The following is a 21874-nucleotide window of genomic DNA, read 5'->3' on the forward strand; positions in this document are numbered from 1 at the left end:
GTAATTTATAGTTAATACTCTCTATGCTTTGATATTAGATCATCAGTATAAATTCTACAAATATTTTCTCTGTAATGGTATTTCAATATATCTCTTTTTATAACGTGAAAGTTTCTTAAACTTAGAGTACCATTGAGAGAGAAGAGAAAAAGCAAGAATTCTGTGTTCACAAAGTACTTTAAAGCCTTACTGAGGCTTTTAGATGGCATAAAAACATTTTAGATGGCATAAAAACATTTTAGGGTAAACAGAATATAAACCTGAATACATGAATAATGTGCAAAAAAATCTTAGTACCTTATCTTGCTTCTCTTGGCTCAAAGAACTAGGTTATTGTCTAAAACTTTCACATAAAACAAAATAGTATACTTGGTTCAAATACAGGAAGTAGCATATTGAACCCAGTGCTTTACGTTTTCTGAGTTGCTTATTGTATTGAACTAATAAATCCTTCTTCCTACAGGTGATGGGCCACAGTGTAGAGATTATGTCATAAGTCTTGGAGTTGTGAAACCTTTACTTTCCTTCATAAGTCCATCTATTCCTATAACATTCTTAAGAAATGTTACTTGGGTTATGGTCAACTTATGTCGCCACAAAGACCCACCACCCCCAATGGAAACCATTCAGGAGGTAACAAGTATTTTTGTTTTTGTTTTCCTTTAAAGTAAAGTAGATACCATTATGTGTATGTTTTTATCTGTGTATTTTAAAATCTATATATTTCTCTCTTCAGATTCTTCCAGCTCTTTGTGTTTTAATTCATCACACAGACGTAAATGTGAGTAAATGCTTCCCGTCATATATTTTTATGTGTATATGTGGTTAGGGCTTGTCCCTGTGACACAGGGGAGAAAATGACATTATGTCAGTGCACTCTATCAAATTTTTTCATTTCAGGAGCTGCGATACATAGTTTGGTATTTTATGTTTTCTCTGTGTTTACCCATATCACAATATGTAATTTCAGTGAAGAAATCAAGCCTGTTATTTTGGTCTGGGCAGTAATGTATGTGCATATATTATATATTAGTGTTGTGAAAACTGACATTGGAAGTTCTTAAAGTTGCCAGTTAGTAATCTCTCTCACTAAGATTTTTATCTTTGATTGTTCATGAGCTTCTTATGAAAGCTCATTTTGACAGCTGGCCATTGAGAGAACACTTACACCTAGTGGTATTATTTTTCGAAAGGTAAAAAAGAGAAATATTTGTGCCTTTATGCATGGGTTTGTATTCATACACCATTCTTACACCAAACCATGAATATCAGTTGCTCTTTAATTTCATTTTTACTCTATTAATTCATTTATAATGACTTTGGTAATGGCTTCACTTGGTGTAGAGGTAATTGAGTATACAAACAAAAAGGAAACAAATCAGTGTGGACTAGATTTTAAACATAATAAATATATCCTACTCATACTAACACAGAGAGCAAAGGAGAAAGCAACTCAGGAAGTATGAATGAGTGGGAAACTGCCATAACTGCTTATAAATTCAGTCTAGCTTTTATTGTGTTAGAAGAGCTAGGAATATAATGGGTAAAAGAAAATCACATGGATAAAACTCATAGTAACAATCAGAACCTTGTGTAGTTCTTTAAAAACACAGTTTGGTATGATTACTGTCTGACAAGCTGCTTCATTCCTTCACAGTTTCTAGGGTATTAATACCCTTTTGCCAGGATCTCTGTAAAGATATGGAGCAAGTTAAAGTTAGAATTATACTACATCAAGCAGTGACATAATGTGCTTGATTATTCATTAGATGAACATGATCTTTGTCCTAAAGATATTTTTTCTAGCTCCAGATAGTCTAGGGTTTAAAAAACAAACAAGCAAAAAAACCACACATGTAAACAGATTTTGGTTTTGGCTTATTATAGCCAAATTCTTTGTTTTTTTTTTTTTTGCGGTACGCGGGCCTCTCACTGTTTTGGCCTCTCCCGTTGCGGAGCACAGGCTCTGGATGCGCAGGCTCAGCGGCCATGGCTCACAAATTCTTTGATTAAATTACAGTTTTTTGTATTTTACTTTTATTAAAAGATTTCCAAGAAAGATTAATCTCAAAGTTTATAACTCTTCTGGAAAACTAGACATCTTGGTTGACCTTATTCAGAGATGTATTGTGTTCTTTCCACTTGTTTACCCCAATCCATTTGAGATTGTAACTCCGTTTTTCTTGCTCTTGATATATCTTGAATTTCTCAAGCCAGTTTGCATTGTTCTTTTTTTTTTTTTTTTTTTTTGCGGTACACGGGCCTCTCACTGTTTTGGCCCCTCCCGTTGTGGAGCACAGGCTCCGGATGCGCAGGCTCAGCGGCCATGGCTCACGGGCCCAGCCGCTCCGCGGCATGCGGGATCCTCCCGGACCGGGGCACAAACCCGTGTCCCCTGCATCGGCAGGCGGACTCTCAACCACTGCGCCACCAGGGAAGCCCTGCATTGTTCTTTTTTAGTAGCATTAGTAATATTGTTTACTAAACAATAATGTTTACTAAAAATGAAATCTTCTTAAGTTAACACTTAGGAGCAAGTTCTTAAATCAGGCCATCAAAGAAATAAAAAAAATAATGAAACTGCTTCCACAAACCATAAGTGAAACATTGAAATTACACTCTGGTTGTAATTAGTAAACTTATCATAGACTTTGCTGACACAAAAAGTGCATATGAGATCAGGTCTGATTTAAATTATGATTTTGATGTGAGCATACTAATGACATGTTTAGTATTGGGCCTTTTTTAAAAAATATATCTGGATTTTACATACAGTCATGCACAAAGTAACTTGAAGTTTTTTTGCCTATGTCAGCAAATTTTGGCAAAAAAATAGTTACTTTTGTAAGTTGAAATTTAGTTGTCTCACATATTTTGATACCACTTTATGTGTGTGAATTTTTCATTTGGTGTCTTCTTTTGACGTTAAAAATATCCATAGTGCTTTCTTGAATTTCTGAAAGGAAAAATGGCAAAGTGCTATTTTCTTCTAGGAGCTTCTTGGATGTTTTAAACATATCATTGATTTAGAATTTAAAGGTTTCAGACTTCTCTGGTTTGTCTTTTGACACAGAGTTCATATTCCAGAAAAGCTTTCGGAAGTAAAGTTTCAGGCACAGTTATTTATTACTGTGTCTTTGTCAGTAATTGTATTATTTAGCAGTTTAACAGTTGTTTGTCATTCTTCGTTTTGGCCATAACTTCTAATTAGGACTTCACATACAAAGAAAGAAGTAACACAATGGCCTGTTGCACTTTGAAATATAATCATTATAAGTTAATTACAGAGGCTTTTTTTTTAAAGTACTTTTGGCACCTGATGTAAATTATAGTTTTGTTTGGTTGGTTGGTTTTTGGGGAGTTTTTTGTTTGTTGGTTTTTTTTGCTTTTTAACTAGAACATGTTTTTTGATTATAGATCTCACAAGTTGACCTATGGTTGCTTTTAATGTCTTGATCTGCAGCTGTGGGAGATTCCTATTTGGGAAGTTGCCTCTGGTTTTATAAGGCAAAGCATACTGGTTGGAAAAGATGAAAGTACTATAATCCTAATACTGGAGTATTGGCTTTAGACCTACCAACAGGGTATTGATGCGAGAACACCTTGAATATATTCACCTAGCCCAGATGCTTTGAACCACTTTGTATGTTGGATACATATACTCTTTCCAACTGCATGCGTTTATCACAATGTCCTTGGACCTAGTATCCCTCAGTCTGAGCATTCGGGAAAGAGAATGTCTTTTTCTCATATTTTATGTGCTATGTACTGTGTTTGTATCTTTGTGAGTTAAGAGTGGATACCAATCTGTGAACAAGATCATAATTAACCTAAATATCCTAAATATGGCTAGAAGATAAGATGCACACACTTGATATAGACGTTCATAGATGATGATGCTTAGTATAATAGAGAAGATTGATTCCAGTGAATTTAGGTGAGAGAAAAGGGAAGAAAGAAGATAGTAGAACAATCATAGGTTAGTCCATATGGTTAAGAATTTTTGAAATGAGAAAATATTCAAAGGCTATTTGAATTCTTTTTATTCATTAGATATTGGTAGATACGGTCTGGGCCCTCTCTTACCTTACTGATGCTGGCAACGAACAGATACAGATGGTAATAGACTCTGGAATAGTCCCTCATTTGGTTCCTCTGCTCAGCCACCAGGAAGTTAAGGTTCAGGTGAGTTTTTTATTGATAAAAGCATGTCACTGTGTGCTTTAAGTGTGACATTTGAACATGGGTAATGTTAATAGTGTAAAGTATTTTTTTAGCCTAATAACAACACATCTGTGATGAAAAGAGTGAGTTATTATATCCCCATTTTAAAGATGGAGAAAATGAGATAGATTACTACAAGAACTTCCTCCTCTCCCCCCCCCAAACCCCCCCAAAAAAGCCAAGTTGACGTCTTTGTAAATTACTGATTTCTAACGTAGACCAGGGCAGTTCATATAGCAACTTGGGTAGCATCTGAAACAAGTACTGATTATTTTTCCTACTTTTCCTATTTTTCTTCTTCCACTCTCCTGCTCCTTCCCCCACCCCCTCCCCCCAACAGCTGTCCTTTTTTATTCTCCTTCACTGCACCTGGCAAGTTTAGTTAATGCTTAGCTTCACTGGTACTGTAATAAAGGCTTTGTACTGAAACGTGCTGCTTAGGGGTTTCCTAAATTGTCTTCTCTCAGTTATTTAAAATTTTTTTCTGTTTTATTATTTTAAAATCCTTCCATATAAATATTTATCCCAAAGAATCTGCATCTAGAAAGAGCCAAAAAAGAGAAGGTGAGAAGTTCACACAAATATTATAAGCAGTAGCTGTCAAACTACGGTGGTAAAGGGAGATGCAGCAAGCAGCAAGCTCTCCCTGTCCTTCTGAGGTAAATAGCATGCTTTAATCTTAGAATGACTAAGAGCCTATAAAGCACAATAATAGCATAAGGAAAACTGTTAACCTGATTCACTATTTCTCAACCATGGCTGGACAATAAAATCAGCAGTGGGAAGCCTAAAGAAAAAAAATTAGTGTATTTCCCTTGCTCTACTCCTAGAAATACTGTTTCAGTAAATCTGGATATTTCCTAGAAACCTGGGCTTTAAAAAGCTCTTTAGGTTATATTCATGTACTGTCAAAATGGAGACTCACTGCTATAAAATTTAAAGCACTTTAAAGAAAAGAGAGAACACTTAGCTAAATTCAGAAGAATTGATTAATAGAATAATTTGTCATTTAGGGTTATTTGTGGTTTATTTTAAATATTCCTACTAGATTCTTATGAAGTTTGCATTTCTTAAGTGTGGTACTTATGTCTTGGTATAGGTTTTTGGTTTGCATTTTGTTTTTGTTTTTTTCAGAATGCATCTTCAGTTTTAATACTGGACTTTATTGAGAAAATAGGGCTTGGACTTTCACTTGAGCCAGCTCTCAAGGAAAGTTATGTTCTGTACTTTACCTGGTAACTAATAGAGATTTTTAAAAACTTTTTCAACTTTCATGCCATAATTTAGGAACATAGAAAGAATAATGTAATGAACTATGTAGGTTTCCTCTATATCTCTACTTCCCCACCAAATTATTTTGACACATATTCCAGATATCATCTAATTTCACTCAGGTTGCATCTCTAAAAAGTAAGGCTATTTTTTTTAACATATCCACCATACCAATAATTAGAGCACTTTAGGAACCGTAATGTTAAAATCCAATCAGTATCTGAATTTTACTTATTGCCTCATTTTTTTTTTTCACAATTTGACCAAATCAGTATTCAAACAAGGTCAACACATTGCATGTGGTAGCTATGTCTTTATGTTTCTGTTACTCTACAACTTTCTTCTCCTTTTTTTCTTTCCCCTGTTAAATTTATTTGTTAAAGAAGCTAGGCCACAACAAAACGTTTTTGAAAGAAGTTGAACAAGACCTAAATCAGTGGAAAGACATCCATGTTCGTGGATTGGAAGATTCAGTATTATTAGGATGGCAGTGCTTCCCAAATTTATCTACAGATTAAATGCAATTCCTGTTAAAATCCATATGGAAATGCAATGGACCCAGAAAGAGCCAAAACAATCTTGAAAAAGAACCAAGTTTGGGGGCTTCTCACTTCAAAACTTGACTACAAAGCTAGAGAAAACAAAACTTTGTGATTCTAGCATAAGGATAGACATATTGATCAGTGAAATAGAATCAAGGTCTAGAAATAAACTTACACATTTTTGATCAATTGATTTTCAACAAGGGTGCCAAGAAAATTCAGTGAGCAAAGAATAGTCTTTTCAGCAAATGGTGCTGAGGCTACTGGATATCCATATGTAAAAGAATGAAGTTGGAACCCTACTTCACACCATATTTTTAAAAAATTAACTCAAAATGAATCAAACAGCTTAATGTCACATTCAGAATTATAAACCTCTTAGAAGAAAACACAGGCATAAATCTTCATAACCTCAGATTAGGCAGTAGTTTCTTAGATATGACACCACAAGGAACTAAGGAAAAAATAGATAAATTGGACTTCCAAAATTAAAAACTTCTAAGGAAACAATCAAGAAAGTGAAAAGACAACCTACAGAATGGAAGAGAATGTTTGCAAATCATATATATGAAAAGGTATTAGTGTCCAAAATACATAAAGAACTCTTAAAACTCACCAAAAAAAAATGACAACCCAATTTTAATATTTATTTATTTGGTTGTGCTGGGTCTTAGTTGCAGCAAGTGGGCTCCTTAGTTGTGGCATGTGGGCTCTTAGTTGCGGCTCGAGGGCTCCTTAGTTGTGGCATGCGTGTGGAGTCTAGTTCCCGACCAGGGATCAAACCCAGGCCCCCTGCATTGGGAGCGTGGAGTTTTAACCACTGCACCACCAGGGAGGTCCCAGCAACCTAATTTTAAATGGTTTAAAAATTGTAATGTTCTCCAAAGAAGGCATACAGATGGTCCATAAGCACATACAAAGATGTTCAACATCCTTAGTCATTAAGGCAAAGCAAATCAAAGTCACAGTGAAGTACCATTTTATACCCACCAGGATGGTATAATCAAAAAGACAGTAACAAGTGTTGGCAAGGATGTAAAGAAAGTATAATCCTCATACGTTGCTGGTAGGAATGTAAAATGGTACGGCCTCTTTGGAATATAGTTTGACAGTACCTGGAAAAGTTAGACGTAGAGTTATTATATGACCCAGCAATTCCATTTCCAGGTATATACCCAAGGGAACTGAAAACATATTCCCACAAAAACTTTTGTATTATCTTATTTTCTTTATGGCCATAATTACTATCTAAAATTATCCTTCATACTTACTTGTTTATTGGCTGTTTCCTCTTACAATAATGGAAGCTCCATAGGAGATGGGTTTATGTCTGTCCTATTCACTCCTCTGTTCCTAAATCAGTGTCTGACACAACTTGCTCAAAAAGGATAGGTAGGCATGAATGCATAAAGATATCCTTCATAACCTGGGGCTTCCCTGGTGGCGCAGTGGTTAAGAATCCGCCTGCCAATGCAGGGGACATGGGTTCGAGCCCTGGTGCAGGAAGATCCCACATGCCGCAGAGCAACTAAGCCCGTGCGCCACGACTACTGAGCCTGTGCTCTAGAGCCCATGAGCCACAACTACTGAGCCCACATGACACAACTACTGAAGCCCATGCACCTAGAGCCTGCCCTCCAGACAAGAGAAGCCACCGCAGTGAGAAGCCCACGCAGCAATGAAGAGTAGCCCCCGCTCCCTGCAACTAGAGAAAGCCCGCGCACAGCAGTGAAGACCCAATGCAGCCAAAAATAAATAAAACAAATTTATATAAAATATATATGTATATATCTTTCATAACCTGCCTAACATACCTTTGTGGTAATAAGTGATTCATATAGAACAACATCTCATTAAATCTTTTTATGTTTCAGACAGCAGCACTTCGAGCTGTGGGCAACATTGTTACTGGAACTGATGAGCAAACACAAGTAGTTTTGAACTGTGATGCTCTTTCACACTTCCCCGCACTTCTGACACATCCCAAAGAGAAAATTAATAAAGTAAGTATTTTTAAATACTATTTAATAATTAGCATATAAAGTAGCCATTTTCATTTGCAAAATTAGAGACTCAAGTGTCTTTAATACCGTTTATTAACATAAACTGTCATTTAGACATTAAGAGAAAGTATTTTACTCTTTATGACATGGATTGGTACATGATTTTCCATATATAAAACTGATTGTAAACAGTGCACATTTGGCTCTCTTGGAAATGATGAAATAGAGATAATTGGGTGTTGAATGTTGTATGATTGGAAGATTTTAATACGTAAGTAATCTAAGTTTAATATTTTTTAGCTATTTGTTAGAGTGTGTGTGCATGTGTGTGTGCTTGTGGAGGCTATGAAAAGGGGGCACTGACTGGTGATGCTGACGTTGGAGTGCATCTGAGGCTGTTGTAGAAATACATGGGTTGTTGATTACAACATTGCCGATGATTATAACCCAAGAACAGCTCACCTAAGTAGCCTAGCACCCTAAAATCTCTAACAGGTTCATTAAACATGATCCTGTGATCTGATCCAAAAGAGCCTACTGCACACTAGGAGTAAAACTTGTTTACTACTTTTTTAAAATAGAGAAAATGTTTCCCTTTAGTAAATTCATATGTTTAATAGGTTTATTAACTTTGGTAAATTATAGCAATATCCTATATAGGACATTAGGCAGATATTTTGTCTTATTTCATTCTGTGTTTTTAGTATGCATTTATTGTCTATGAAAAAAAGACTTGTAATCATCTTGGTAGAAGTAGCACATTGTGGTGTAAAGGGTAGCATAAAAAGATCATTAAGGTAGACCAATAAAGCTGTCAAACATCTGGTTCCACTTTAACTCTTGAGAGAGATGGTACAATGAATGACTATTACAAATAAGTATACTAAAACAATCCACTATTTCAGTTTTTGTGTCTCCATTATCATGAATAATTGAGAGATTTATCTACTTTGGCTACGACTCAATCAGAACAGAAGAGAGAATAAATAAAGCACCCTATGTGAGGAGGATGCTGAATCTCCTTTACAATTGTTTTAGGATTTGTATTTGTATTGCAGCTCATCAGTTCCTTAGTATTTGTTCAGACAAGCTTCTTTTGAGTCTTAGTGTTTGGGAACATTGCTTTCAAGAATTTTTTAGAAGGGTTAGTTCATTATCACTTAGACTAGGGTCATTAGCAATTTGTCCAAAGAAAAATATGGAAAGGGGATAGAGGAATTCATACTCCTAAATTTTTTATTATGGAACATACTCCATAAAATCATTTGGACGTTGTAGTGAATGTGCTTTTTCCTAGTTCAGCTGCAGATTTTATTTTTTAATGAGAAATATTGAAAGGGTCTTGTTCTACAGGAAGCAGTGTGGTTCCTCTCTAACATCACCGCAGGAAATCAGCAGCAGGTTCAGGCAGTAATTGATGCCAATCTTGTACCAATGATAATACACCTTTTGGATAAGGTAAGAAAGTCATCTTGTATGTTCTGTGTAAGAGGAAAAGAATTATATGAATATATATTTTTCTGTTTAATTACAACCTATACAATGGCATGAGTAGTACAGTAAAATAGTATTAATATTAAAACTTTCAAGCATTTTTTATATACAAGAAATAGTTCCTTTTAGAAACCCCTGGCCGTTTTTCTATATCATTCTTTTATCAAAATTACCATTATCCTGAAGTTTATTAAAAATTCATATTACTACTACTGACTATAAATGCTTACATATTGTACCAAGCACTTTACATGTATTACTTTATTTCTTTATTACTGTAACTCTGTGAGGTTAAGAATTATTCCCATTTGACAGATGAAGAAACTATGGTATAGACAAATAAATTGCCCAAGATCAAACAGCAAGTAAGTGTGCTATTTAATCATACGCCATATCATTGCATGCTTACATTAACGTTTGGGAAAGAGACAGTTTAAAGTGTCCACTCACAGCATGAGGGTTTTTTTCTCAACACTGATCTGTTAATTAAAGAGAGGATATCTCGATCTTCTTTTCTTCCACGTTTCCTACAAACTAGTAGTAGAGGCTAATTTCTTATAAACTGGTAGATCGGGTTCAATCATGCACTAATGATTCACATGAGAAACATTCTATCTGTTTGTCCTACATTTAGTGATATTTAGATTAAGTCAGCTCAGATGTTATCAGCCTGTTCCAGCCAATTATTATAAAGTTATTCATCATTCTTTCACATAATGGTTTTTTGGCAGTCATGATGATCATTACCTAGATCACTTATTATACTAGGAACTGCAACATGATGACTTCGTAATTCTGCCATTCTTTATGTATTAGCCATGATTCTTCAATAAAGAGGAAAAAAGAGCTTTTCCCTATCAACTGTTGGTTTACTCTAAAATATATTTCATATAGGAAAGGCAAGACAAATGTTTGATCCCTGCTCATTATCACTGTTTTTAGAATGACATGGTTCCCTAATGACCTCAAAAGGAGACGAGTGTAAAGTTTTTAGTGTCATTAAGGAAATTATGGATTTACATATGTGTATATCTTTTATATAAGTTTTAGTCCTTTGTAGCTATTCTTTCTGACGTTCAGGTTGTCCCTGACCAATGGGAACCTCTTAAATTTGGTGCCTGTGTCTTTTTTACATCACTGCAGTAGTTTTTGAGAGCTTCCTACCTTTTGGATGTGATATGATTCCCAGGCTTACCTTGTATATTTCCTGATCTACGCCTGGAATTAACTATTTCCCAGGGTGTCCTAGTTCCTTTTTGTAGCAAATGGTATTTAAAGATCATAGTTCAGGTACTAAGGATAATCATTGCTATAAGGTTGTCATGGTATCTAGGCTTGAATGAACAAAATAGGTGACCTTTTTTTTTTTAAGAAAGTGAAAAATATGCATATTGTAATTTTATGAACATGAGATTCATAAAAAACAAATCATGAATGAAAGGAAGCTATCAGATATTACTGGGTATTTAAGATAGCAGTGTTTTTATTTTTACTTCTTCGATTTTATATTTTTATCTCTTTTATGCTGGAAATCTTCCAAAAACATGAACATAATTATTTGAGTTATATATTGAGATATATAATATAAAATCTATCAAAATAACAAGACTACATTGACACTAACAACATGATTACTCCACTTTTGAGATTTCCTTGAGGACTTTTTTGTCTTTAGGATGTATTCCATCAATGATGTACTTAAAAATAATGTCACTTGAAATAATTCCTGTTATGTGTGGTTAACATATACAACTTGATATACAGTTAGGTTATTTCTGTTTGTTTTTTATTTGGGGGAATTACTTTAGGTTTTGTTTTTTATTTTTGGCTGCACTGTGCGGCTTGTGGGATCTTAGTTCGCCAACCAGGGATAGAACCTGGGCCCTCAGCAGTGAGAGCATGGAGTCCTAACCACTGGACCACCAGGGAATTCCCTTGTTTTTTATTTTGTTGTGGTTATATGAAGCATTTATAGTTTCCAAGTAAAAAATATGTTCTTTGTTTTCAAGGTATGTACACAGAGGTCTAACTTCTGTTTCTGTCCATTCCTCCCTGTTCTTTCCCTTCCTTTACAGATGATCATTTTTATTAGTTTTTGGTTTATTCGTCTATTGTTTATACTTTAAATATAAGGAAATGCCTATGTAAAGTTTTTTTCCATGTTTTTTGCCAGGCTGTATTTAGGATTACTGGATCTACAAATAGACACATATGTAAATTTGCTATATAATGCCCATCCACCTCTAGAAAGATTGTCCCGTTTTACACTCCTGCCAGTCTCACCAACACATAATTGGGATTTCTCAATCTGATAAATAAGAGTAGATATCCCACTGCAGTTTTTCTTTTTTCTTTTTTTGAAGTATAATTGATTTACAATGTTGTGTTAATCACTTCAGTTTTAATTTTCATTCTTATTTACATATTCTTTTCTTAATACATCCTAAGCATTTTTCCAAGTTGCTAGTCATCTTAACATTAGTGGCTGGTTATTATTTTATTCTTTAGATTTGCTATAATTAGTCATTCCTCTGTTATTTAAGTTGCTTTTACTTTCTGACTCTTATGTGCTGCTAAGACATTATATGGAAAGATACATAATATTACTTTGTTTTGAATTATTTGCTTGGTAAATTCTGAAAGGTGAGATTACTAAATCATATATATGACTTTTTAAATGAATTTTAAATTTATTTTATCAATTTATATTTGAAAGACAATATATGAGGGTAATGTCTTTATGACAGTCTCATTAATGGTGGGTATTTTCATTTTTAAAACTTTATGTGTTTAAAAGGATACCTTACCCTTGACATTTCTTTGATTAAAGTACAATTGTATATTTCCTTTTTTTTTTTTTGACTGATTTTATTTTATTTTATCGTTGACTTCATTTAATCTGATATTACTGAACAGCAATATCAAGTCAATTTGTTGCTGGGAAAGTTCACAAAAAGGAATCTCCATTTGTTTAGGGTAATTTGAGTTCAAAGCCTTATCTTTATTATATGTATATAGAAAGGCTAGAAGAAAACCTAGGGGAATAAGCAGTTGAAAAATCATTTCAGAGAACACCTTTTCCAGTTTACCCTATATTGCAATTTGTATCCTTTACTTTGCTTTTACAGGGAGATTTTGGCACTCAGAAAGAAGCTGCATGGGCCATAAGTAACTTAACAATTAGCGGAAGGAAAGATCAAGTAAGTTCAGCTCTTATTTATTTCTCAAAACTGATAAAATAACAGTACCAATAATTCTAAGATTTAGATTTTAGTAAATCATAATTTAAGATAATAGCAAGATAACAGGCATTCTGTGATACATAAAAGTGTCACCTTGACTTCCTTTAGTTATATTTCGTAGATGTGAAGTGTTTTCTTTCCAGCCTCTTGGCCTACAAGAAATTTCTAATCCGTGGTAAGATGAAGCACTTACGGTCAGGGTTGTTTTTTTTGTTTTTTAACAGTGTTAAGAAAAAAACAAGACTTTTTAGGTTAATAGGGCAGAATGAATCTGCCTCACAGATTCTCCTTACAAATGAACAACAACAAAAATTATCTGGCAGCAAACCAAACAAGGAACTAAACTCAGCCAAAAAGCTGGGACTAAGAACTAGGGTGAACAGTGTGAGGTGCCTAGGGCATAAAATATAAAGAGACACTTACTCTCACAGTTGTGCAGGTGACAAAGCTTAACATTATGCCAACTGGCGAAAGAAAATGGGTTTTAAAGGTCCCAGATATGGGGGACTTCCCGGGTGGTCCAGTGGTAAAGAATCATCCTTACAATGCAGGGGACATGTGTTCGATGCACTACAGCTACACGATGTAGTTGCACTACAACTACTGAGCTCATGTACCTCAATTAGAGAGCCTGCTGCAAACCCTGAGCCCGCGCGCTCTGGAACGCGCGCGCCACAACTAGAGAAGAGAAAACCCACGTACCGCAGCTAAGACCCGCGCAGCCAAAACTAAATTAAAAAAAAAAAAAAAGTCCCAGATATGTTTCACAGACAAGTGAAAAAGGATGAATTTGGAGCTGATAATTGTCACAAATAAGGTATAGACTTGTGGTGACCAGTGAATCCACTCAAATATGAATACAGAGTAGAATATAAATACAATACATGGAAATAACTAAATAGAAAAATGATAGAAGAATATTTTGCAAATTTTATGGAACCAATAGAACAGCAAATTGAGAGGTGGCCAGGTATATATAAGTGCTAAATGTTATAGCAAAGAGAGGATGCTCTCAAATTGAACAATTATAGCTTTAAAAAAATAATCATCCAGCCTCTCAACTGATTTCATAATTTCTTAATGTTAGAAAGGATCTCTGAAGGAAGTACTCCTTATGGCAAAGAAATGTGTCATATGAAGTTGAGTGACTCCTTCATTTTCACTTTAGTTTTTTTTTCTAAGTTCATGTAAAATTAACATACTACATTAAAAAGAAAAGGTTAGATTAATGTAGTCTAACTTAACATGTGAGAGGTGAGGTCATATTTCCATATTCAAGATTTTAAAGTCAAAACTATTACAGTGAGGACTTCCCTGGTGGTGCTGTGGTTAAGAATCCACCTGCCAATGCAGGGGACATGGATTCGAGCCCTGGTCCGGGAAGATCCCACATACCACGGAGCAGCTAAGCCCGTGCGCCACAACTACTGAGCCTGTGCTCTAGAGCCCGTGAGCCACAACTACTGAGTCCGGGTGCTACAACTACTGAAGTCCGCGTGCCTAGAGCCCGTGCTCCACAACAAGAGAAGCCCACGCACCGCAACTAGAGAAAGCCTGCATGCAGCAACGAAGACCCAACACAGCTAGCTAGCTAGCTAGATAGTAATGAAAATTTAAAAAAAAATTATTCCAGTGAGATAATAGGGTGCACAAATGAAGTTCACTTAACACTTATCATATCATGGTATTTTCATTCTTCAGGTGGCCTACCTAATCCAACAAAATGTTATCCCACCTTTTTGCAATTTGCTGACTGTAAAAGATGCACAAGTTGTGCAAGTAGTACTCGATGGACTAAGTAATATATTAAAAATGGCTGAAGATGAGGCAGAAACCATAGCCAATCTTATAGAAGAATGTGGAGGTAAGTTTATTATAAGCTATTGATATTATTCCACATTTTAATGTTCTTTTTGTAACTACTTCTATTTTCTAACTAATACAGCACTTCTGTATTTTTCTGTCTTAGATAATCAAGTAATAGAATAAAGTAAATACTGTATTCTATATGTACAGTCCTGCTCAGCTTCTTGCATATGCTTAGGTAACTGAATTGTTGCCATATATTGAACAGGCACTGTGCTAAGGTACTGGGAAGACGGTGGTAAACAAGACACAGTCCTTTCCCTCAAGGCATGTAGTCTAGTCGTGGAGATAAATGTGAACTGATTTAATGTGCTAATTACCCTAATAGAAATGTACAACAAAAGAAAATACCCTAATCCATCCTGGAAGAAGCAGGAAGTGACACCTGAGCTGGATTTTGAGAGATGAATAAGGATTAATAAAGTAAAAAGTGATGAAAGGTGTTCCAGGCAGAAATAACACCATGAGCAAAGTCTGAGGTGAGAAATAGCATTCAGCAAATTATAAGTAGTTTAGTGTTGCTGAATCACAAAATATGAGGTAGAAACTGCCAAAAGATAAGGCTGCAGACTTAGCCATTGACCAGGCCCCTGCAGTCTTAGAAGCTTTGTAGCACGGCAGATACTTTAGGGCAGTGGTTCCCAAATCTGGCAGTGTACCAGAGCCACCAGGAAGATAAACAACATGTCTTAGCTTTCAACCCTTAGGATTAACATGTAGACAGAACATGGAAGTCTCAGATATGGCTGTGGAATAACATGTAAATGTTATCAACCTGGATAAGCATAAAAGTAAAGATCTTTCTGATGGAAGTTGAGAAGTAAATGAAAGGAGGGAGAGGTAACTAGGAGTAGGAGAACCAGTATCTTCAGCTTCCTTAGTAGAGTTCAGAGGCTTGAAAATTAATAAGTAAGTATTTTTAAAGTTATTAAAGTGACAAATAGAACAGCAACAAAAATTGCATAACTATCAAGTTGGGAACAGGACATGGGGAATACTGTTAGGGAAATAATTAGAAAGGGAGTACCAGAAAAATTAAAAGCAGGAATTGTTAAAAAAATTTTCCTACTTGTATGTTTTTTTCTTTTACCATATAAACATTTTAATTATTAAAAATTTATTTTTATATATTAAAATAAAAATATAGATCTTGAGCATTGCCTACTTCACTGGAGGCGAGCCCTAGGAATATGTATCTTATAAACTTCTCAAAGGATTCTGCTGTAGGGTATGACAAGCCATTGGAAGATTTTACCTAGTGAATTGATGTATTTAAATAGAGCCATGGATATGAGGGGAATGCAACCATTTAGAGACAAGCAGGAAACCACCTAGGTGGTTTCTATATATTGTGGTGAGGCCACAATAAATGAAGGCAGTGATAATAGAGAAAAGGGGGAGATGACAAGATTCAAGAAATGGATAGACTTTAAGGTTTTTGAGATTTGATTATAGAGTATTGAGGGTAAGGGGAACTTATTAGTCTGTCTCTCAGATTTCAAACTGCTGTTGATTATCACCAATAAGAATACAGTATAATAAACGCGTAAATGAAGAATGGCAAATAACAAATTGTGTTTTGGATAGTTTGAGTTTTAGATACCTGTTGTGAAATATCCTTGTGGAATTATCATACATGTTTAAGATTTTCAACATCTGAAGCTCAGAAAAGAAATGAAGCCATAGAGTTATAAGTCCTCAGCCTATATGTAGTAGTTAAACTTTTTCATGGAAGGGCCCCATAAAGAGAATGTGAAAAGTGAGAAACATGCCCATAACAACTTCCTCCACTTAAAGAATAGATAAAGGAAGAACACTCATGAAAGGGCAATTTCACTTTAATTCAGAGGCCTTAAAATTAATTATTACTCCTATAAAGCAAAATAATATCCAGCTTGCATATCAATAGGTTAAGTTTATATATTCTGCCTATGATTTAATAAATTTATTAATATTTACAGGGGAAATTCCCTTTTCCCCTGAAACACTGTGGTTGATCTTGATCATTTTTCATTATACTTGAATAGCTGTCTTAACATTCATATTTATTAATCACAAGTACTTAAAAGTTATTTTCCTAAATGCTCACTAGAAAAACTTGGCAGATGCTACAAAATAGAAGGAATTGGCTTTTAACTTTTTTTTTCCTTGCATCTTTGGGGATGTGTGTGTGTGTGTTTGTTTTTGGCCATGCCACATGGCTTGTGGGATCTCAGTTCCCCGACCAGGGATTGAATCTGGGCCCACACAGCCGTGAAAGCCCAGAGTCCTAACCACCTGGCCACCAGGGATCTCCCAGCTTTTAACTTTTAACAAAGCAATTTTACATGTTATTACTCATTATAAACACTGATGTATAGTTATTCTGCTGAGTAGATAGATGTCCCATTGCTTATGTTTATATGTAGTTAGATACTCAGATAATTTTTTTAAGATAAATATGCTATATCTTTGTGCATAAAACCTTTTTATTTATAATATTCACTTTTAGAATAGATTCCTCAAAATTGGATTTTGTGTTCCCAAGATTATTGTAACTTTTTTTGTCACTGCTTTTTAAATATTACCATTATTTCACTTCATAAAATTTCTTACAGGACTGGAGAAAATTGAACAACTTCAAAATCATGAAAATGAAGACATCTACAAATTGGCTTATGAGATCATTGATCAGTTCTTCTCTTCAGATGATGTATTTAATAATTTTATAATTTTCTCAGTTTTATGTATAAGCATAGTCTGGATGAAATGTAAGCTAGGACATATATGTATGTATTTGGGGGGAATGGAATTGAAATAGATATATGACAGTAATGTTACCTATTTCAGAAGTACAAATATTTCAGTATTTTAAAGTCCTTCAAGGTATTAAAAAGTAGTACTAGCTCTAATGGCAAAAAGAATTTTTGACAGTGGATAAATCAGGCTTTATTTTCCCTTGATGTCTTTATAAACAAAACAGTGAAGCCTAGCATATCCTATAATAAATCCATTATGACAATAATTAGTTAATCTGTATTTGAATATATTGTCACTGTTATTTTTAGTTGGTGACCAAAAACTAATACAAAGATAAATAGATAAAATGAAAAAAATTATCAGGAAATATAAGTATTTCTTATAATAATATATATATTACTATATAATGTAAGGTATAGTCCAGAAGAGTATCTTCAGATTGTCAGTATATGGTAATTGAAATTAAAGAATTATTTTTAGTATCACCTCTTTGGGAAAGTTAAATCTAAAATTAAAGCAGTTTCTTAGAAAATTATAGTGATTATAGATAGAACCACCAGTGGATCTCTTGAATGATTTTCTCAACTTTTCAAAAAAAAAAAATGGAATGTTATTAAATATTTTGTTAAGCATGCATGATTTGAACATTAACTTGACAAGGACAATACTAAAGAAGAATTACAGATTATCAAGCTAAGTCGTATTTATAATATAATAGTAGTTGAAAAGCATACTTTTTTAAAGGTAGTTTTTGTCACATGTCTTAAAGTTGGATTTTTAGAAGTCCTAATTGATAATTAGGTATACATAAAGCCTTATGATTTCTGATACTTCAACGTGCAGGTCCTGTTTACTCTGTTGCATCATGAAAAGAATAAAAAAGATGATGTGCCTATTTATAGGAACTACACTTAGGTGCATAATTTTGTGGAATTTCAACGTTTAGATATAAAGCATATAGGAAGAATATTATACATTTTTAGCAGAGCTATTATTTTACTACTTTAAGCTCAAAAGTCATTTGTCAAAAAAAAAAAAAAAAAGTCATTTGTCTCCAATTGCTATTAAAAGATAAACCAAAGAATACACTTAACTCTCCAAAAGTGGTAGCATTACAGTGAGTATACTCTGAGATGTAGGACCATTTCCAATGTATTACTTCTCTTTCATTCTTTCAGAAGATATACGTTTTGCATATTCTCTTAAGTTTCCTCTCTTTTTGGCATCTCTTAAGAAAAAGCGTTTATAAAGTGTTTCAGGTTTCTAAAGGGGTGGTAGGACAGTGTTGGCACCCATCATCTCCCACACTTTTTTTTTTTTAATTTATTAATTTATTTATTTTTGGCTGTGTTGGGTCTTTGTTGCGGTGTGCGGGCTTCTCATTGTGGTGGCTTCTCTTGTTGTGGAGCACGGGCTCTAGAGCTCAGGCTCAGTAGTTGTGGTACGCGGGCTCTAGAGCGCAGGCTCAGTAGTTGTGGCGCATGGGCTTAGTTGCTCTGTGGCATGTGGGATCTTCCGGGACCAGGGCTCGAACCCGTGTCCCCTGCATTGGCAGGTGGATTCTTAGCCACTGCGTCACCAGGGAAGCCCTCCCATACTTTTTAAATGGAAATAGTACTACAATGCTATTTTTTTTTAAACTAATTATCACCTTCTTTTTCCTTTTTTCCCTTAGATTGATGAAGATCCTAGTCTTGTTCCAGAGGCAATACAAGGTGGAACATTTGGTTTCAATTCATCTGCCAATGTACCAACAGAAGGGTTCCAGTTTTAGAAAGATGTTGTGGAAGTTAGGTACAATGCAGCACTGAGATATATATATATATACACATATATATAAAAAGGTTTGATCCATCAAGCTTGGCTCATGGGATCTGCTGCTGCATTAAATCGGGAAAGAAAATGTGAAGATTTCATTTGGAATCACAGAAAATGCCCAAATGAGGTCAAGATGGCGAGTGGGTGCGAGTGAGAATGAGTGGCAAAATGTAATGAAAACTTTACATGAATGCTTATTTAGGTTGTTCAGAGTAAAAGGGCTACAGGTCACAGATCTTCAGTGCCTGAGGAGGAACATTGACATTATATCAGCTGAGGGGAAAGTGCAGTAATGTCATCTTCAAGCCTTGTAAGCATAAAAGAGAATAGGATGCCCATATAAGTCAAAGGAAAATGAGCCCAGGCCTTGCTATGAAGCAGTGTGTGAATGGACAATGTTGAATGAATGTCTGGCTCAGTGATAGAGAGCCAGGTTCATCTTTGAAATCTAGGGCTCTTCATTCATGAAGCAGACTCCTAGTCCTGGAGTGACTGTGTACGAGAGTATGGTTGTGGTGCTGTATGTGAACGCATGCAAGCTTGATTTGCCTTCAGGGGGCTGATAACAAACCTAGTAAATCATCAAAGTGAGATCATAAGTGTTACTGTACACTGGACATGAAAACAAAGACCAGTTCAGCAGCAGACATTGGTGTACTCTGCAGCCTGTGTTTTCTATTTCCCTTCTTCCCTTTTCCCACCCCTCCTTTTTTTTCCCCCTCTTTTTTTTTGTGGGTTTTTTTTTTTTTTTTAGTTTTTGTCTTTTTTGTTTTTTTTTTGGTGGGGTTTTTGTTTTGTTTTTAGTTTTTATTTACTTTACCTAGTATGGCTTTTTAGTTGCTTCTCAAGTCAGAAAACTTTCAGGAAGGTTTCCCTGTGCATTTGCACCAGATGAATGTTTGATGCTATGAAAAGCTTTCCATATCATCAAAACTAATTTGTGTAGATTTTTGCATGAAAAAAAATTCATAAATTTCCCTCAAAATAGACTGTGTTGCAGTACACAAGTTACCATAATAGTATAAAACAGTAAAATGTGCTTTAAAAAGCCATCCTTTTCATTTTCAGAGATAACATAAAGATCTTTGCATGAGGTAAATCTACAGCCTAGTTCATTTTTAGATTTTGTTGAGTCCTGTAAAGAAGAAGAAGAAAAAAGTTTCAGTTGTGGTAGAATACCGTGCTGTGTTTAAATGTTACTTGTTTTCAAACTTTGTTTTCTATGAAAATGATATGGAAACTTCTAAAATGGAATTTGGTGCATATGTACTGCTGAATAAAGACCGATGAAGAGGTTTGAGTAGATGTACAAATCAAGTAATGGTTTGAACACCTTTAATAATATGCCTAATCTGTTCAATTGTTTTAGAATCTTTTTATCTTAGATGTAGGCAGCCATGAACAATCTATTTTGAGCCACTTTAGGGAGAAAACTTTGTATTTTTAAAACTTGCATAAAAGTTATGCAAGTGGTTTTTATAAATTGGAATAATACCTCAGTTTCGAGGTTATGCACACTAAATTAAATGTGACATAAATTAATTTGTACAAAAAGAACTCTTTATAAGGTGGCTCATTGTAGGAAATCCTGTGCCTTCCCCTTTGAGCACAAGTGTTGCATGAACAACAGTTTGCTATAAGAAACATACCAGATTAGCCACCATTAGCATCTATATCTACTTTGTGTTTAAAAATCAACTGGTAATTCTGAAACACTGTAGAATGGATAAAAATTATTTTGTGATCATAACTCTTTGTTGAACTAGAGTATTTTTGCAGCATTCCTTGTCATCAGAAACATGGTTAAAGTTTAAAACTAGAAGCAGCAGAAAACTAGCTTGTAAAATTTATCCAAGTAGAGTGCAGGCTAGGCTGTCTTGGGGAGATAAACATTAAAACTCAAAGCAATGTTTTACATGGGGCGTGTGTGTGTGCTGTGTGGATTTTTTCATATATTAGTGTAAAGTTAGAGTAACTCAGTGGCTTATGTTTGCTTGTCTTTCGTAAGCTTTTGATATAGACCCAACATTACAGAAGAAATTTCTTAAGTTATTTAATTTCGGTATAGACGTATTAATATTCTAACTGCCTGAATTTGTTCAGGTGACACCATCTTTGCTTCTACTTTCTCCCTGTCCAAACCAAGATTTTGACCTTCCTTCACCCCTCCAGCAAAATGGACTGAGAGAGACAACTTGAGCTATATTTTAAGTATTTCTGTAACTACAACATATGGTTCCAAATAGATTGCATACAAAGCATGGTTTTTACAAATGGCGTAAGTTACCAGAAGGTGAACATAATAGTACTTTGCATAATTCATGTTTCTTAGTAAACAAAAACCTGGTTCAGAATAAGCCAGTGAGGTTATAATAGGCCAAATGATTTTATAGAATAATTTTCTTACAGATGCAGGACTCATGGCAGCTTGCTTATTCAAGGCCTGCAGGAGAATCTGATCTCAGAGAAGGCCCTAAGCTCTCTTTTAAAGGGCTCGCCTGATTAAATCAGGCCCACCCATTATAATCTCCCTTTTTTTTTTTTTTTTTTGCGGTATGCGGGCCTCTCACTGTTGTGGCCTCTCCCGTTGCGGAGCACAGGCTCCGGACGTGCAGGCTCAGCGGCCACGGCTCACGGGCCTGGCCACTTCGCGGCATGTGGGATCTTCCTGGAC

The 21874-nt window shown here is 35.0% G+C and overlaps 1 protein-coding gene and 1 non-coding gene across 3 annotated transcripts in view; both read left to right on the forward strand.

Moving 5' to 3' along the window:
* Window positions 1-21122, forward strand: part of KPNA4 (karyopherin subunit alpha 4) — a 55389-nt gene extending 34267 nt beyond the window's left edge. Inside the window, exons 9-17 of one of the 2 annotated variants that reach the window (XR_016393097.1) lie at window positions 464-633; window positions 737-781; window positions 4054-4185; window positions 7913-8041; window positions 9395-9499; window positions 12664-12735; window positions 14479-14641; window positions 14972-15122; window positions 17241-17319. Coding sequence is in view for 1 of the 2 variants with exons in the window: in XM_022573325.3 (XP_022429033.1) it covers window positions 464-633; window positions 737-781; window positions 4054-4185; window positions 7913-8041; window positions 9395-9499; window positions 12664-12735; window positions 14479-14641; window positions 17241-17335; window positions 19058-19156 (1010 nt within the window). In the remaining variant the exon portion in view is untranslated. Of the gene's footprint in view, window positions 1-463; window positions 634-736; window positions 782-4053; window positions 4186-7912; window positions 8042-9394; window positions 9500-12663; window positions 12736-14478; window positions 14642-14971; window positions 15123-17240; window positions 17336-19057 lie in introns of those variants that run through there. The other variant, XM_022573325.3, reaches the window with a different exon arrangement.
* Window positions 8251-8569, forward strand: LOC115802392 (small Cajal body-specific RNA 7). Its single transcript, XR_004022860.2, has one exon.
* Window positions 21123-21874: the final 752 nt, after the last annotated feature.

The sequence above is a fragment of the Delphinapterus leucas genome, chromosome 4 (assembly GCF_059928025.1).
Source record: "Delphinapterus leucas isolate spDelLeu-1000000601 "Yukka" chromosome 4, BTC_Dleu_Yukka2, whole genome shotgun sequence".
In the NCBI taxonomy this organism is placed as follows: Eukaryota; Metazoa; Chordata; class Mammalia; order Artiodactyla; family Monodontidae; genus Delphinapterus; species Delphinapterus leucas.